The sequence below is a fragment of the Oxyura jamaicensis genome, chromosome 7 (genome assembly GCF_011077185.1).
Source record: "Oxyura jamaicensis isolate SHBP4307 breed ruddy duck chromosome 7, BPBGC_Ojam_1.0, whole genome shotgun sequence".
In the NCBI taxonomy this organism is placed as follows: Eukaryota; Metazoa; Chordata; class Aves; order Anseriformes; family Anatidae; genus Oxyura; species Oxyura jamaicensis.
In genome coordinates, this window is record NC_048899.1 from 5,301,577 (window position 1) to 5,319,823 (window position 18,247).

The 18,247-nt window shown below is 37.4% G+C and overlaps 1 protein-coding gene across 2 annotated transcripts in view; it reads right to left on the reverse strand.

Annotated features, from left to right (window-relative positions):
- Nucleotides 1-18,247, reverse strand: part of ITGAV (integrin subunit alpha V) — a 45,702-nt gene that overhangs the window by 16,195 nt on the left and 11,260 nt on the right. For both annotated transcript variants that reach the window (XR_004752509.1, XM_035332184.1), the window contains exons 3-17: nucleotides 14,482-14,573; nucleotides 13,879-13,993; nucleotides 12,374-12,435; nucleotides 10,750-10,795; nucleotides 9,192-9,317; nucleotides 7,154-7,198; nucleotides 6,913-6,956; nucleotides 6,770-6,826; nucleotides 6,270-6,322; nucleotides 5,663-5,865; nucleotides 3,110-3,301; nucleotides 2,955-3,000; nucleotides 2,309-2,410; nucleotides 1,444-1,502; nucleotides 307-461 (exon numbers count right to left, since the gene is read on the reverse strand). Coding sequence is in view for 1 of the 2 variants with exons in the window: in XM_035332184.1 (XP_035188075.1) it covers nucleotides 307-461; nucleotides 1,444-1,502; nucleotides 2,309-2,410; nucleotides 2,955-3,000; nucleotides 3,110-3,301; nucleotides 5,663-5,865; nucleotides 6,270-6,322; nucleotides 6,770-6,826; nucleotides 6,913-6,956; nucleotides 7,154-7,198; nucleotides 9,192-9,317; nucleotides 10,750-10,795; nucleotides 12,374-12,435; nucleotides 13,879-13,993; nucleotides 14,482-14,573 (1,397 nt within the window). In the remaining variant the exon portion in view is untranslated. The remainder of the gene's footprint in view (nucleotides 1-306; nucleotides 462-1,443; nucleotides 1,503-2,308; nucleotides 2,411-2,954; nucleotides 3,001-3,109; nucleotides 3,302-5,662; nucleotides 5,866-6,269; nucleotides 6,323-6,769; nucleotides 6,827-6,912; nucleotides 6,957-7,153; nucleotides 7,199-9,191; nucleotides 9,318-10,749; nucleotides 10,796-12,373; nucleotides 12,436-13,878; nucleotides 13,994-14,481; nucleotides 14,574-18,247) is intronic.

Sequence of the window (18,247 nt, forward strand, 5' to 3'; positions counted from 1 at the left end):
GACTTCCATGTTTCTTGCAAATCATAAATAATTTTTTGCCTAGATGACTTCAAGAAGTCAATAACAAAGTTCAAAATTCAATTTCCAGTCCAGTCCTTAAGTGACCAGGACCTTAATCACAACACTATCCATCATTCATCCTCTGACAGCAGCTATAACCCAGGAGAGACAAATGGGTTTAATAATTCTAGGTTTATCCATCAGGCATAAAATTCCTCTAGCATTTTTTAAAACACATTTAATACAATAAATTTTAACAGACAATGCACCAGAAATGATTTCACTAAAGCATAAATGGATACTTACCCTCAGAAAAGCATCAAGTTCTTCACAATTCATTTTGCCCCCCTTTGTAATAGTCATATTCTTAGAGTGGCTCGGCTGTTTGCTGTGGAGGAAGAGAGCTCTCCTTATGGCTCCTTTCTGCTTAAGTTTATCCAACAGCAGCTCCACCTGGAAATCTGTCCAATCCAAAGCATTCAGATTAGGGATATTTAGTCCAGTTAAACACAGAGCACATTCATATCAGAAATGGGCTTAAAAGCTCATTTCTGCCAGAACCAAACCCTAACACTTGGAGCTTATAAGACTTCCAGTTGTTTGAATATAAAATCCATTACTACATTAATTCTCAATACAGTAGCTAAGAAGCACTATTCTGGTTCTAAACTGGACTCTGCTCATTCCTTCAAAACTGAAAATAAATTGTTTGAGTACTGAACAATTCGTAATTGCCTCGGAACTGCAAGAACAAAGCTCATCTACCCCCAGTAGATATTAAAACAATCTTGCACATAGCATTTATATAACTGAGCTGCATCGCCAATCTAAAATGAGCAAATGTAACAGCTATTTACATGAGTTTTCCCAGATCATACCTCCTTTACGGACATCACACAGAAAATAAGGAAAAGCATTTCCAATCATAAGACAAAATGTGATTATAGCAGGCTATCTGCCACACTACAAAAATCTCAGACACCTTAAAACCCTGTATGAAACAGTCTTTCTGATTCTGATCCAGAAAATTTGATCCCTAGATCAGTTATATCAATTAGAGGCTGACAATTTCAACAGAAATATGAGAAGTTTTGTGGCTTGTCTGTATTTAAGGCCTAACAATACATGTACTGAACATTGTTTTTTAAAACTCCTCTCTAAATAAGACTTGATCTCATTTTTGTAAAATAAAAGGACTTCAAGACTATTTCCACAAAATGTGTACGCATATGCTTGAAGTCCTAAGTACACTAAAAATTACGCTGATTTCAACCAACACAACTTCAGAAAGAAAAAAAAAAAAGAACTACTGAAGATCCTGTAGATCTATATGGTTATTGAACTGTAGGAGTTTGAAGGATTGTGCTGTAAAAGAATGGCGACCAGTAGCCATGTCTGCAAGCAGCACACAAAGTCTGAAGTTTTCAAACTAACAGAACTTACTGAGCGAATTAGGGAGCTTGCCTTTGCCATCCGCTTTTAGGCAGAACTTGACTTTGAAGCTGTTTTGGAGGAAAAAAAAAAAAAACATTTTATTTCACACACTTTTCTCCCCTCATTTTCTTCTAAAACTCTACTTTTTCCTCAGTTCAAAGGTCTTCCATTTTGAGACTCTAGATCACTCACAAGTTCTATTTTCTGTTGATGGAAGAGAAACTATAACTTATTGATATTATTAGACAGCTATGAAAGCAATGCAAAGCTTTGGATTCATGATTCATGTAGGCATAGTCACCCATGAAGCAGCGCGTTTACTCCTGCAGTCAGAGGTGAGTCATATACTTGTAAAGCTAAAAGGAACCGGCAAACTGGATTTACAAGGAAGTTAGCACTAGAAAGGAAAAGTGGGTTTGGCTAGTAGTACAGGAACAAGGTAACACTACTGAACCCAAACCAGTCCACACTGCAGACCATTTCCCAAGTGTCTTCCATAAGCCCACTCTATTTTTCAAGTAAAAAGTAAGTCTCCAGATGAAAACATTGTGAGAGCCATTAGTCCATTTCTATCTTGGGTACATCTTACTCTACTCAACGTGGACAAGCGGCAGTCTCTGCAGGGAGGAGGCAACTTTGGAGTCAGTCTAGCATCTAGTAAGACGATATTGGTCCTCCCACTGTTGTTGAAGACTTCATATTTAGTATTATCTGTTCTTTTAGAAAAATCTGTTGGATTGCCCCACTCCCCTCCCCTCTTTTTTTTTTTTTAACTGGCTGGTTAGACTTCTCAATTTTTATTTTCTTAATCTTTCAATTTTGAAAGTATTTGTGCAGTTCCCTCCCCTCAAAGGGAAACAGATACATTGCTTACCAAGAAACTTTTACATCTGACAGTAAACAGGTTTTGTTTTCTGGGTTTAGAATGGTTGGATTAACTTCCAGGGCAGCATTCACTCTAATAACTGGTCTGGACCTACAAAGAAAATATCCTTTTCAATAGCATTCAGCACTATGGTAGACAATACCCTTCCATCAAGCTATGATGTACACACACACTTTGAAATACCTAGCAGAACTGCAAGAATAATAAATTATCTTGGGATTCAGGAAAAGCAGGAACTTCTGCTGTGCTCTTTTACTACCGTTGCAGTTTTAATATGGACAACTAATGCTAAGTGTTAACACAAAGCCCTTCCTATTTTCAGCACCGACAAATAAGGTATTTTCCCCAAATGATCAAGCCTTGATGAGGATATTGAGACTACGCAACCTTAAACACAGCTTATTTAGATTTTCTCTTAAAAATAGATATATAGAGAAGGATAAATAATGAATTGCAGACTAGATTTGCACATTGAAAAACAGCAGTGTAACCGTTTTTCCTCTCTTATCTCCAGTAGTCTGGTAGGTGAAATGACAGAATTTCAAACTTCCCTGATCCTGTGTTTGTTACTAATGAATGCCACGGAACTTTCCTTCTTTGTGCACTTATGTAAACAGCATAGAGCAATACTCACCTGTACAAAACCGCTGTGTCAACACCAAAGGCTCCAACAATCAAGTCTGGAAAGAAAGGACAAAAACTTCCTGTTAAGATTTTTTTTAACATATGCTGTTAGTCAGAGGTAGGGCTACGATTAATTACTCTAAAGTGATATTCAGAGCCAAGGACCTGGATATCCATTTTTGTCCACATCCGTGGCTCCTTTCAGCGAGTACCCAAAGCTGGGTGGCATCGTGCGAGCAGCCCACTGGCCTTCAAGAATTTGAGATGGGACTGCATTCAAACCAGTTGCTCTTCCATTGTAGATATAGACAAGTCCTCTCTTCTCCTCTCCACCATACGGTGCAGCAACTGCAATATCTGCAAACCAAAAGAACAACCTTCAATACCTCCGGACACAGACATAGGAACATATTTGTGCCATGTTTGTAATTTCTAATATTACGATTTCAATCTGTGTCAGTAAGCACAAAGTGTGACCAGGCTTCCAAATGTTCAAACTACTTTTTTAAAATTGAATGGTAATATTCCCCCAAAACTATGAATGGTTAACAAGAACATATAAATTTCTATGGAAAAGGAACAGTTCTACCAACACTTCTGCACTTCTCTGACTTACAAACCATATGGATTTGGGATGCTTTTGAATTTATGAAACGCCCAGAATTAGTCAGTGCTGGAGACAAATCACAAAACAAAGTGGGACTGTCTGCCCATTTCATTAACACACTCATGCTCCTCCAAAGGGTGTGACATTTTAACACATGCAAAAGATTCTGAAATCAGCCTAAAGCAGTATTAAATATTGAATTCCAGTCTACCACGATCATGGCTTGGCAAAACATTTTATGGAGAAGCTTCAGTTACTGCAATTATGCTATCCCTTCAGTTTAATAAAGAGCACTTATCAATGAACAATAAACAGTAATAAGAAGAACGCTAGTTGGAGCATACAGGAAACACTCTCTCTAAAAACAGCTTTAAAAGTGTACAGGTCATCTAAATTTAAGATTTCCCCAGCAGGTTCAAAGACTTCCTTAACAATAAAGTGTTTAAATATTAAACAAAATACAGAAAGGTAATTAAGTTATTCCCTCTTAAGTTTGAAAAAGGCGCATAAAAAAAAACACTTCACAAATTACCATTTTGTGTTTTGCCTCATCTTTACCAACTTTATGATAACAGTAGAAATTTTAATCCTGCATCTTACTGAGACAAAGTATTTTAATTAACACTACCAAAATGAAACAGTCCAGGAAATAAAAAAAAGACTTAATGACAAAATAATGAATCTTACAAGGAAGATTTAGCTACAGTTTTCTCACCTACGTTCTATTTCAGACTGAAATATGATGGAATGACGACATCGTTTCTATAATCTAATCAAGTGACTAGAATTTTTGGCTACTCCTATAACCTCTCCAATGTCTTCCATGAATAGGTGCCGTGGTATCACATGTTCACACTAATTCTATATACAATTAGTAACTAAAGAAATCTAAATATTAACCTCATCAGAACCAATGGCATAAAGCATTTACAACTCTAACATATACATCATATTCAAACCAATGCTTTACAAAGAGACTCTAGAAAAAGAGACTCTCCATTTAAGATATTCACAGATGGCCTAAAATCAAATTTTACCCATTAATGAGTAAGCCACTTATCCACATGGATAAGTCACTGGAACAAGTTATATCGCTTTATAGATCTCTTACAGGGTTTTAAAGCATGACTGTTTTACAGATAGCATGAGATATCTCCAAGACAACAAAAGAAAAGTGAAGATTAAGATAAAATGCCCGTGATTTCATTAAAAAATTCAATTAGAGCTACCAGGGAATTTAAAAGATTCACCTACTATAATTTTTGATCTTTCAGAAGATGCTTAACCTACCATCAAAATGGGAAAAAAAGTAAGGATTTTTTTTTGTTAAACTCAAATTCCTACCACTCTGAAAAACACTGGAGTATGACTTGCAAAGCATGATCTCCCTAGGATTCCTGGAAGTCTCTGACCCAAAATGATACGATTCTTGGCTGTTACACTGCTGTCCATTCCTAAGTGAAAGGAACAAGAAGCACTGGCCAAGGGTTTGCGAGTCCACAGCTTCAGTTGCATCAGACTCAGACTTCTCATCCAAAGACTTACTCAAGATTTTGGTATAGTTCACTATAGTTGTTACAAAACATTTTCAACAGACTTATCTTTTTTCAAAGGAGCAGTAATAAAAAAGAAATAACAAGTCTTTTCTCTGGAAAATCTCTTCTATCAGACTATTTTAACCAACTCTCAAAGGAAACAATTCCTTTTTTAATCCTGGTCATCTTTGTGTTTCTGAAGAAGATTGTCTTTAAACTATATAAACAGGAAAATTATATTGAGGATGTCAATCCTCAGAAGTCACAATGTAGAGTCAGATATTTAATCAAGATGTCTACTGTACTTATCACTTAGAAAGTAAAACACTGATTAACATAACAGCTAAAATAATCCATGTTGTAGTTTAAATGGTATAGTCTCTGCTCGATGCATACATGTAACTCCTGTTAGCATTCTTGGGAGTAGCATACAAGCATCGAAAGGAGTCTAGACCTTCACGTCCAATATTCACTCATGGTTAGAATACTTAGTATTTGTCTGCAGAATCCACACTCCATGTGCTGTCTAGATTTAGTCTATAAACTGAAAACATTGATCAATAATTGATATCCTACCATTGAAGCCATCCTGATCTAGATCACCCAGTGGGGCAATTGCACTGCTGAATCTTGCAAATATCTCAAACCCATTCAGCTTTGTGATCTGAAACCCTCCAGAGGCTCGCTGAAGACAAATGGAAACTTGGCCGACCTCCTGAAGTTTCCCATCAGAACCTCGATCCATAAAAAGAGGGGCTCCGATAAACAAATCTGTATAACTGGACCAAAGAAGGAAAAGGGTCTTAACAGCATGAAAGTCTGGTTTCATTCTCTCAAGCATCCATTAGCAGGACTAACTCAGCACTCAAGTCAATACTAAGGTAAAAGTTTCCTATCTTTAAATTACAACAGAAGCTAAATATTTATGACAAAGAAAGCACAAATATACCAGAATTTAATGCTTTTAAATGATGATTTTTTTTTCATGAATACAGACATATAGTTATATGAGTAAATATCAGAAGCCATCTACACTTGTTAAAATGTTAAAGGCTAGCAAACGAGTTGATTATACAGATACATGTTTAACTAGTTGAACAAAACAGATGTATGTTAGAGATAAGGCTTTTAAAAACATGTTTCTTAATAAACTGGCAGGGGTGAGAACAGGGAACCCACTTACTTGTCCCCATTGATATCTGTGGCAGCCACCGAATACCCAAAATAAGCAGCCATCTGAAAAACAAAATTCAAAACAAATTTATGAGTTGTATTGGTATAAACGCTTAAGTTTACACAACATTGTACAGAAAAGATGTTAGGGAGAGAATGACATATACTGCAAAAACAGTTGTTCTTTTATTTTCATTTCTCTTCCTTACCCTACGAGAAGCTCAAAGGCTCAGATACCTTTCCCATTCTCCCTCCTCCTTCCCAGTTATCCAAGTGGGCAGCATTTACTCCATTCAAATAAAGTTGCTTTTCTGAGTAATACCATAAAACAACAACTCACAAAACATATATTCTTAGGATTCCTACAAACTAGATTAACTTTTCCCATGTACTTAAGCTAATATGATATAGAACTTGACGCGGTCTAGTACTTTAAGTACTGTCCCAACATGTCATCTTTCTATAGGAAGAACCTTCCTGCCACCTACTGCACCACATAAAGGTACATACCTGCTCTCCAGTAAAGTTGTACATGGAAGACATGTTTTTCCCATTGTAGATAGACACCTGCATGTGAGAAAATACTCATTATACCATACTAACAACGGTAATCCTCTCATTTATTACAAAATTCAATGTTTCAAATTTCCTACCATGCCCAGTGTTCTTGCTGCTCTTGGGACTCCTGACACAAAGTCTGAAATAAAAAGCAAGACACCCAGGTAACATCCAGGTTCCAGAGCAAAACGCTTTCGCTTGAACAAGGTAGCTCAGTCCTAGTGCTTTATACATTTTCCTATGCACTTGATTATTTGTTCTATACCATTTATTTCAAAGACCTGCCTGATGTATTACCATGATTTTTTATTTTTTTTACTGAAACAAGGTTCTTACCTTCTATGCCATCACCGCTGAAGTCTCCAACAGCCACTGAATAACCTGATCAACAGACAAAATTAGTAAATCACTTCAAGAAACTTTTTCAGACTTTTATCTGTCTAAACTCTTCATAGGTTTCAGTGGACAGCCCTCCCATTTCATATTAAGACATAATGAATGTTTTGCATCTATCTAGCTTAAGCAATCAACACGTCCATGAGCAGACTAATTCATCAGCATCCACGTAAGTGCAGTGAAACCTGACAAGTTCACTGAGTGGATTTAGCAAACTTGATACCCTAGTTTCTTTGGGGACCAGAAGCATGTTTCAGACAGCCACAGAAATTGATCAAAACAGAAGGGTTTCAGTTTGAATTTTTCCAAATAAACAAAAAAACAAACAGAAGTAGATTCCATCTTTATTAATGTCTTCTTCAAAATGAATCCCTGAACAATTTATAACAGGGCTACTGAATATCAGTGAAGCCCAGCAACTATTTGCTAACAATCTTGCCAAAGGCTCATTTGTAAAATACTATTCATTTTAGACTCTGCCAACAAAACTTTTCTGTGGGTAGAAAAGAAAATCTGACAACAGGTTAGAATAGGACCAATATAAAGAACAAAACTGCTGAGAGCGGCTGATTTTATCAATGCTTAGCCAAAATAAATAACTCTGATAATATTTCAAGTGAGACAGTGACAGATAGATGATTATTTTGCACACAGTTATAAGGTGATATTAAAATAAACTGACAGGTTCTGCTAACAGAAGAAACCAGGAGTGCAGGTCAAATATTCCTGGCTCATTAGTACGTCTTCTATTCAAAAGACATCTAATGAATAAGAGCAATAGTTTTGTTTGGCTATAGCACGTCCTTTTTAATGCAAAGAACATTAGGAGTGTCTTTAATTATCGCTCTAATTATCACAAAGCTTCTGTTTGGATTTCATGTTCCTTATTCTCCAGCTACCACAGTAGTGAGTTGCTAGTTCAGTTCAGATTCAGAGAGCATCTGCGACTGATGTTACAAACTGAAAAATAGTGTATTTCCAAATAAAGAGCACCTCTGCTTCCGAGGGATTCAGCTTTTAGGAACAGGTTGTCTAGGGATTACACAAACAACTTCCCAGCTGTGGTTAGCAATTGCAGGATGACAAACCAATTTGCATACAGCCATGCAACTTTTAATTAGAAACATAATTAATTTTTCTGTGTTTGGATTCTCTTTCTACTTTGTCTGGAATTCAGAAGTTCAGTGACTTCTACATGCAGCAACAAAAGCATACATTTTACTTACCTTCTCTCTGCAAAATTTATTAACAACATGTACATATCTAAATTTTTTTTGAAAGAATCAGAAAAATAGGGGCTTGTTCATCACTAAACCCTGCAGTCAGAGACAACACTTAGTTTAGAGCTAAAACAAGCTTCATGTTTAGCTAGCAAAAAGCCACATTAATCCTAGATTCCATGTTTTTCCATATGGATAGTCCTGTTCTTGAAAATCTTGATCTACGTACCTAACCATTGGTATCAAGAGAAGTAATATTCAAGGAAGACGAACTTTTTAAAAACACCTTAGGACTTAGGAGTAGGTCCCTGCAAAATATCCTGGTCTACCCTTGCTTTTTTCTGAACCCCCCTGAGACATATACATAAGGCTAGGCTAAATGACAATTTCCTACCTGTCTAAGAAAGTCTTCTCATTAGTTTTCTCAATTATGATTTCCCATTTTTGTTTTGGTAGATGATTTAGAAACAGCTGCTTTTCTAAAATTAATAGCTATGTGAATGACTTATGTAAAAATCATACCTGATGATTTATACTAGGCCTGAATTAGAGAGGATTTTTTTTTGAAATATTCCCATTTGTTCTGTCATCATTTGGTTTTTGAATCAGGCTTACAGCAAGATAACTAAGCATTGGTCACACACGAATTACTGAGTTTTCAGGTACATATAGCTCTTTAGTTATCTGCCAAATGTTAAAACCGGCAGAAGAGGGTTTTTCAGGTACAGACAGCTTTTCTTCCTTTTCAAGTTACGCACCCAAGTAACTGTCATCAAAAGCAGCACTAGCAGGTCTGGTTGCTAATTGGTCATCATATTTTGTACTGTAGACTTTGGAGTCATATTTAGCCACAATTTCTGTCACTCGATCAGAAATAAGTTGGCCTGAAGAGAAAGAAAACAGCTTAAAACAACAGGAAAATGCACATGCACTCATTCAATAAAACAGACATTCACAGAATGCTTGCCTCTAAAGCAACAACTCTTCCGTAACACTGACCAGAAAAGAACCAAAAGCAGCAGTATTAGAAAGGATAAAAGTGGAAATCGAGATCCTGCTTCAGGAAAGATTTACTTATGCACATATTTAATCACAAGCACAAACAGTTCTCACTGAATAACACTGCTCCTATGTGTAAGCTGGGACTTGAATGGGACTGCTCAGTTAGGTAACAGTAAGCATAAGCTTATGGTGAGTCATCGAGCCTTGTCTAAATATAAGAACTTGAAAGCCTAATACAGCAGACAAGCTAATAAGCAGAGCATATTATATTCCTGCCTTCTCCCTGTTTTCATTTCACTAGCCACTAGATGGTGACTTCATGACATTCTTTTCTTTGAGTTCAAACCACAGAACGTGTTTTTTCAGAAGAGCACCGAGTTCACATGCATACTCCCCAGACGTTTATGAAGCATAGGGACAAATAGTCTAGCATAACATAATGCAGAATAAAAACTTGAGGTGAAAAATTAGTAACAGCATACTTGTAAAAACTATCTTCTATTCAGAGTTGAGATTTTGTGTGTGTGTGTAGTAACAGACCAGATTAAGTTTGTTTCAGCAGATATTAGCACTTTTGCCCAAAAGTAGTAAAATGAATCCAAAACCAATCTATATTATCCTGTATTTGCAGTTGATTTTCAATCATTCCATTTTGTTCAGAGTTTGAAACAGAAAATCTTTCATAAATCATTGGTATTTACATTAAAAACAAACAAACAAACCAAGCAACAGTGCTTGGCAGCTGTCCTGATTGTAGCTGCATCATCTCAACTCTGACAGCTATAGGTAAACATTGAATGATCCTACAAACACGCAGTGAAGACCATGTTACCTAAATATATAGGAAATGTTCTGTGGAAATAAAGCCATGCAGTGAAAGGTAAGATGTGCGACATAGCACAAAAAGGTAAGTTAAACAAATGCAATACATCTTGGCCTTGAAAATATTTGTTTTCTTTGCCGGCTGTTTCTCATTGAATATACACACTTGATATATGTGTAAGAAAATACAAAAATGGTAGGCTTTGAAAAAAAGCAGGAAAACATCCTAAAAGAAATTTATCTAGCTAGTGCAAACACAAATTCCACATTCTCGGGAAAATGCCTTTAAAATGATCATGGAGCTATTTAAAAGGCAAAAGACATCTATACAGTTACTACTTCAGCTTTAATCTGTGGTTCCCATGATTCAGGAAATACTTGGACAGATGAATAAAATTACTTCCGTTAGTTTTCTTACTGACAAAGTTGACAACGTTTGGAGGAATGTGGAATGAGGTCAGCCTCTTCTGCGACATCAATAATACAGCTTACCTTGCCAGTAAAAACTTCCAGGTCCTCCAAGTAGCACTCTGTCTCCCTTGGGAAAACGAAAAAAGGGGAATCTTCACATCAAGCATATTTAGAGAACAAGAGAATATGTCCTTTGTTTGTGGTAATCAAATAATCCCATACAAGTAAATTGCTGTAGCATCACTGACTCCAAGACATTGTTTTTTGAAGGAATGACTGAACCTAATTAGCAATGTATCTTGTAAATGCTAAGATAAGAAAAAATACCTCTTCTGTGACTCGCTTCTCTATGCCACACATCTAAAGTTATCAGCAGAATTTTGCTTTTATTTGAGTAGACCCTTCTATCCACATTATTTAAGAACACAGAAACATGAGATAACATTAAGAATGCTACAAAACACTAACATGTTTTACGGTCAACACACAAAACTAGTTTGATCTTCTGCCCTGCCTCTTCCTACAACTTACCACTAGAAAGGTTTAATTCAGAAAAGCTGTGATGTAATTCCCCTAACTCTACATTCCTTGGTACAACTGCAATCCACAAACCATTTTATGAAATTTGAACCACATTAGCTACCCCAGTGCTGGGAATTGGCTCCATAAGGACTTAATCAGGCGGCTGAAATCATAGGGTTTGCTGCATAATTAAGTCCCTTATCCTGGTTTAATCTGAAAGCTCCCATATTTGTCACTCAGAACAATCTAGGTCAGAGATTTGGAGATACCAGGCTTGCCCATTCAGCTAGGGGGCTGGATTAGAGCCCAAGGTTTGTTTTAACATGGACTAGAGTCTGCACTGTAATCCCGAAGGGTTTTCAGGGGTTCAGGAGAAATAACTGAAACACTTGCAGTCCTGTACTGCCCTTTCTACAGTTCTCCTGAGGAACAACAAGGGTGTCCTCAGGCAAAGATTGGAGTGTTATGACCCAATTATACGGTGTGAAGAACCCAAAAGATTGCCACATCACAAATAGGTCTTAACATGCCCAGAAGATGCTCAACACGTTAATTGTACAGTGTAAAAAAACATAGTTAGTTCTCAGAGTTATGCACTGTTTTATTGTGACTGGATTTAAAAAGTAATTGTGAATTTAAAAAAAACAACTAAAAGGGAGGAAGAACATACACTAGAACAAACATAAAAGGAAAACAAAGAAGAAAGTTAAATTCTCTTATGCAATGAGAAAAACAAAGCCTCATTCACAAGAACATTGTTTCCCAATTCACTTTAGGAGTAAGTCATTTTTCCTGAGCAACTAAAATTAGCCAGGCAACAAATCCTTTCAAAATAAGCATCTCAAAACACCTGAACACTACAGTTTATTTCACTTGAGGACTAGCTGCAGCAGAGGCTTATGGCATGAAGCTGGAAGAGTAGATTATTTATTTATGGCATGATTCCTACAAGAGGTAGAAGCACACTGTTGTGAAGATGTACAGAGAAACAGTAATACTACCAGCCTGTTTGTTTTGTTGTGCTTTTTGTTTTTATATTGACAAGGAATTTGTTCTTTATCCCCCAGGAATGGTGCTTTACATTTAGTTTCATAGCATCTGTGCTTGTAAGTGTTCTGTATCAGGGTGATCAGTAGCCTGCAACTGTTTGCTGACTCATACGAATTAAGTAACAATCACATACCTTTGTAAAGTCAATACTAAATCCACCTTGACAAAATCCCTGTCCATCTGCATCAATAGTGGCTAAAAAAAGGAAATAAAAGGAAAAAAGAACAAATAAGATAAAGATTATCAGGAGTAAATCAGAGGGTTCTGGGGATTCTTTCCAATGGATCTTCCAATGGTAACTTTGCACTCCTGAACATGAAAAGTGTAGTTTTCTTTCTCCTAAATCAGTATTTTCTCTTTATCAACAATTCACAAGCAAATAGTTGAAGAACTTCAGGGCTGACCTAACATATATTCTAACCTTAATATCAGTTCCAGCCTATTACAGTCAAAGTAATCCTCAACTCTGTATTCCTTTGGGATTTAATCTTAAAATATCACGGAAAAAGTATTTGAAATTTTTACTCAGGAAATAAAACTATCAGTAAAATATGGAATAGGGTTTGCTCCTCTTATGGAATAAAATTGGAAAGATACATAACCCTAAGTTATTTGAAGTACTGCCTTAAAAAAAAAAAAAGAAAACTGCATACCTGGACAAAAAATAAAAACACATCCGTACATACTGAGACTTATCCCAGCAAGAATTTCCTAGGCTGAGTTAATCTCATGATTATACAGCTCCAGAGTAGCAATGTTGAGACAAGCTGATCTAGACACGTGACTAATTTGTGTTCATACATTCTTATTAACCTCTTTTTATGTTGGACCACAATGGATTTCAGTCCTGCTGGTCGCCAATGATTTGGGGCAAAATAAGGAAAAAAAACACCTTAGTGCAAGTGTTCAACCTTAAAACTGGCACATCTAATAATAAAAGGTTATAAGCCTACAAACAGTCTAAATCAGTTACATGGTATGGATGCAAAGCATTTCAAAAATAAGACTCAAAGTTCAAAACTGAATATAATTAAGACAGCGTGTCACCATGTACATATGTATACATGGAAATCAGAACCTGCCTGTGCAATATCTTACGTACGTGGGCTTTGTCTTTGAGCTACCTGAATAACTGAGAATCTGAAGATTCTAGTGTTGGTCTTCAAAAACTTGACTTTCCATGTAGTTTTTCTCTTCCAAGTGTCAGATATTTTGTGCTAACGTTAACTATTCAGACAGCTCTGAAGAGCATCAACTAAAATCTAGTAACAATTCCTGTTTACTGCACTTATTGCAGAGAAATAAGTGTCCAAAAGAAAAAAAAAAAAAAGGCTCAGTTTGGATGCTAGTGACATTACTACTGAAGCAGTAAATAAAAAGGTTTGGGTCTTCAAGTTCCGGTGATACTGGGGTCAAAGATTATCCTGTAGCCAGCCTACAGTGGAGAAAACATGGTCTGAACCCTGAACATCAGCTGGAGGAGAATCAAGATGTCTCCATCTAGCTTAGTTTACTTGGAATGGCTATGAAGCTACACATGAAAGGGGGAAATACCTGTAAAACATCTCACTTAAAATGTACACAAAACGTAACATGAGAAATTCCAAGCAGAAGCCCCATGAAGTGCTCTTCACTTACTTGACCTGCAGGGTGCATATTCCACAGATTTAGATCCAGCAAGCAAGTAACAAGTCCCCACAGGCTCTCGCTCTTGTTTTGTTTCAGTTCTCCAGTGATACAATGGGGCACAGGCCTACAGAAGAAGACCTGACAGTGAGAAAAACTCCTCTTCCAAATGCTGAGGGGTATGGACTAATACAATGGAATTGAATTTTTTCTACAGAATACTAACCAAAAAAGTTTTGACAGAAGTACCATGTGTTAACAGAGATTTATACCATCACCTCCCAGGCAGAAGTATTTGTATTTTTAGAAATAGCTGACCTAAGGCAAAAATCTTAGAAATAACATTTTCTTAAAGCAGCATTTGTGAAGAGTTCATTAAGAATTGAAAACACACTTGAACTTCAAATTAATATTCCTTTCCTCAAAAACCAATAAAAAAATACTACAACCTTTGTTTTTGAACAGTTTAAGAGAAGGCTGGCCAATAAATTCTGAAAAAGACAGGTCAAGCTGATTTGTGAAGAATTGTTTAAATTCTGAGTTATCCAGATCTTTCGCTATTTGTCAACTACAATATACCAGTACTAAGGCATCTGAAAGGCACCAAAAACTTACCAGAATTTTATCGTTTTTGGATCTCACGGAGGCTCCAAACCACTGATGAGACTTAAATTCCAGTGGATCATCAGGAGCAAAATCTCTGTTGCCTAAAAATAAAATGAGAAAGCAGCATCATTTCATGGGAAACTGTACGGTAAGAATAAAAAAGCTAAGTCATGGGTTTTGACACACACAGAAAAGCAGAAAACAGTAACATTGAAGGACATCAGCCTTTCACAGAAACAGGCTTTGAAAGTGATTTATTGTTATTTATTTTTACATCGAGGGCCAAAGAAAGCTATTTTTATACATGAAGTATTTTTACAACAGTGATTTGTTGCAAGAGCACAACATTTACTCACTGTGTTCCTGTCAAAGATGCTGTATCTCATACTTGAAATATTTGATTTTCAAGTCAGATTACAGCACAGCTCAAGAACCAGTGCCAAAACCAAGTGAGACTAATGCTTCTAGAGGAAATACTGCCCTGATGAAGTTATGTGAATTTCACCATTGGCTGGAGTCAGGACAGAAATTCCTCTACTGTTCTATCAAGCGTTGACATTTCCATTCTGAATGTTTCTGCAGCACACAAAGCATGGCAACTGGCATTCTTACAAGTTATGAGTAAAAATCAGAAAAAAAAAAAAAAAAGGTAAAGAGTTGGTCTGTATATTAACTGCTCCTTGATGATGTTTGGTAGAAGCAACTATGAGTGGTGGTACTTCATGCAGTTGTCCATGTTACAAGTCCTTAAGTCATTTCATACTTCCTATGTGCTTTCATTAGAACAAAAGAAACTTGGCCATCCTCATGAGAAAATGATATAAAATTTGTTTAAATGTTGCCTAAATTGCTGGTTTGCAGTGCCTAAAGCCAAAGGAGTTAATGAGGTCACCAACCACACATCGCTTCCGCAGGCCGTGGGGGAATCCCAAAGCCCAACCTTGTTATCTATCAGCACTTCTGCTGCTTGAGACCTGCAAACACTTGAACCAACATTTCCTTGTTTGTCATACACCTCATAAAATGTGTCCCATCTCAAGAGACGGGTACTTCCATTAGGAAAATCCCACAAAAAGGACATGAAGTGATTCTAATCTTCAGTCAGCCAAAACCAGTGAGGATCTGGACTAGTTCCATTTTGCTCTAACAGCAGAACTATGGAGAAATCAAGGCCAAATGCATAGCATCACAGAGAACTATTGTGCTTTTTCTAATTTCAAAGACAATAATGATCTATTTAAATAAAATAGAAAAACCTTCCTCCTGTCGCCCCCTCCATCACTCTTACTGAATAGGTGCTCAGGACATGGAGGGCTGGATGATGGAGCACATCTGCACGAATTTATGTACATGGCATACTGTCAGCCTTGGCACAGCCACAAATAGAGCTCAGAGGTCTGCATGCCACCTTCTTATGGAATAGATAAACCACAGACAGAGTAAGATATTTTCAGACAGGGAGTGTGTTGAGCACGTTTCTGAAGTCACTGTTTTGTCATCATCTATCCCCTTCAGCCTAGCCATGGAAAAACACAGGCAGTTTTGCTCAGAGGATGCAGTTACATGACTGCGACAGGTTCAGCTGCAGCTGCCCCCAGGAGGGGTGGCAGGTCCCCTTCGTTCCTATCCATATGTTCCTGCTGCCAGCCTTTGCTGCAGCACTACCACCTTCTGGTCGCGTAGCCAGAAGATGAACCCTCAAAAAAAATAGGCAGCTCGATCAGGTACCAAGCCAGCTGACTGCACAGGGAGGGGAGCAATGCTGACCTGCTGGGGAGAAGGCAGGGACACATGGCCAGGGCTGGGAACTAAATCCTTTCTGGCAGCATTGTGGACTTAAATTGGCTTTTTTTTTTTCCTGGTTATAACACCACACCCAAGGTTACACAGCCTAGAAAGACAGATTTGGCTTCTACTCGCTGTTTGTCCAGCTACTCTCGAATACAGTTTTACTCGCCAAAGAAAGCTGTAACGCTTTAAACAATATACATCTTACCAGGAATAGTCACAGCGTGGCATTTTACATCCTTTTCTGCTATTGGATATTTATGCAATGCTATATATCAATGATTAAAACAGAAGGTGGCCTAGCAGTTTTATAGGGTAAAGCAGAATCCCACCCTAAATCCCACGGAAGTGTATGGTATATAGAGACTTGCAACTTAAGCTTAAAGCAGCAGCCAGCAAGTAGAAGTAATGGACTTGCTGGAATGGCAGATAAGCAGCCATACAGCACTGCCAGCAATCTGACTTTATCATAGACATTAAGGAAATTGTTTCCTTCAAGTTTCAGCCGAATGCTGAATCAGCTGAGACAGCATAAGGTGATAAAAAAAAAAGCCAGACTAACGCTTAATGGTGCCATCCATCCCTAATCTATGCTGACTACACCACAAAAGGGGGGAAGCAGTTGTTCAGCCAGCACACGCTGCCAAAACAACCACTCTGCCTCTTCCAGCACATTCCTGAGCTGCAGAAGCTCCAGGTGCTGCCCACACACAAGAGAGCAGCAATGTCCAGGACGGCAGCTACAAAGATTTCTCCCTCTTCGATCTTTCAGAGACAAAATTATCTTTTCTACAGCTTTGGAGAAGCCCCAGATCAGCTCTAAATTATCAAGAATATTAGAAATTTGTCTTCACTTTTAATATGCAAAGATCTAGACTTCAAGATCTAGTCAGAAGCTGCCATGTAACAAACTAAAAGCCTCTGAACCAGAAAACAAAAAACATGACCCCAAGTTAATTAAGCTCCAAGTGTCATGACTTCAGAAACTAGCATGATTTCAGAAAGCCTAAATAACAAACCAGATATTTGCATTCTTAAAAACCAACAGCAAATGTAGTAAAACCTGCTCCATCAGACAACTTAGCTAATGTCAGTGCAGGTGCAGATAACGAAGCACCATCTGCTTCAAGGATAAAATGCCTTACATTGAGTTTATCCTGTATTCCAAGCTTCATTAGGTTCTCTAAAGCTGAGGGGGTTCTTGTGAAAGGGGGTTGCTGTCCAGCTCAAGACCGGTGGTAACATAGAGAAGTGTTAGAACACACACAAAAAAATGGACCAGATACTTATTTTGGAGACAGACTTTTCATAAAAACTGTAAATATTAAAATGCAGGCCAAATCTAATGGTAACTCTCCATTAAAGAAGTTACCTTCATTTACCCACCCACCTCCCTTTGAAATTCCCCACGGGGAAAAAAAACTGGGGAAATAGATCGTAAGCCTTTTCCTCAGCTTCCAAAGAGAAACCAATTTTACGAGGAAATATGGAAAACACCCTGTCATCAAAAATCCCCTTCCTTTAAATGAGAAACCATTTGTGTTTCTGTTCCTCACGAGGGAAAGCAAACAAAGATCAGTTACATGCGAGCCCTCTATGGAGCAAATCAGAGTTAAATAAGGTGTTGTAGCTTTACTGTGATTAGAAGTGACATTGGGAAGTTACGGGACTGACTTCAGCATTTGTGTTTTAGTAGGAATAAAGAGCCTGGTTTCATTATTATTTTATCATGGTAAAACTTCTCAGTGATAGTCAAACAAGAGAAAACCCTCCCCTGTACTTTTTAAAAACAGTACCTGCATTAAATGAAGCAAACTAATACAGGAAGGATTTAAACATACAGGGATTTATAAACCCAGGCCAACGTTGTGACATAGTACAGTCACAGCCTTCCTGCTCTGACACTTCTTACAGCCACTGCTGCTTTTCCTGTATTTCTCAATTGCTCTGGGGTATCGCAGGAATACCCTATACGTGCCTTTACACC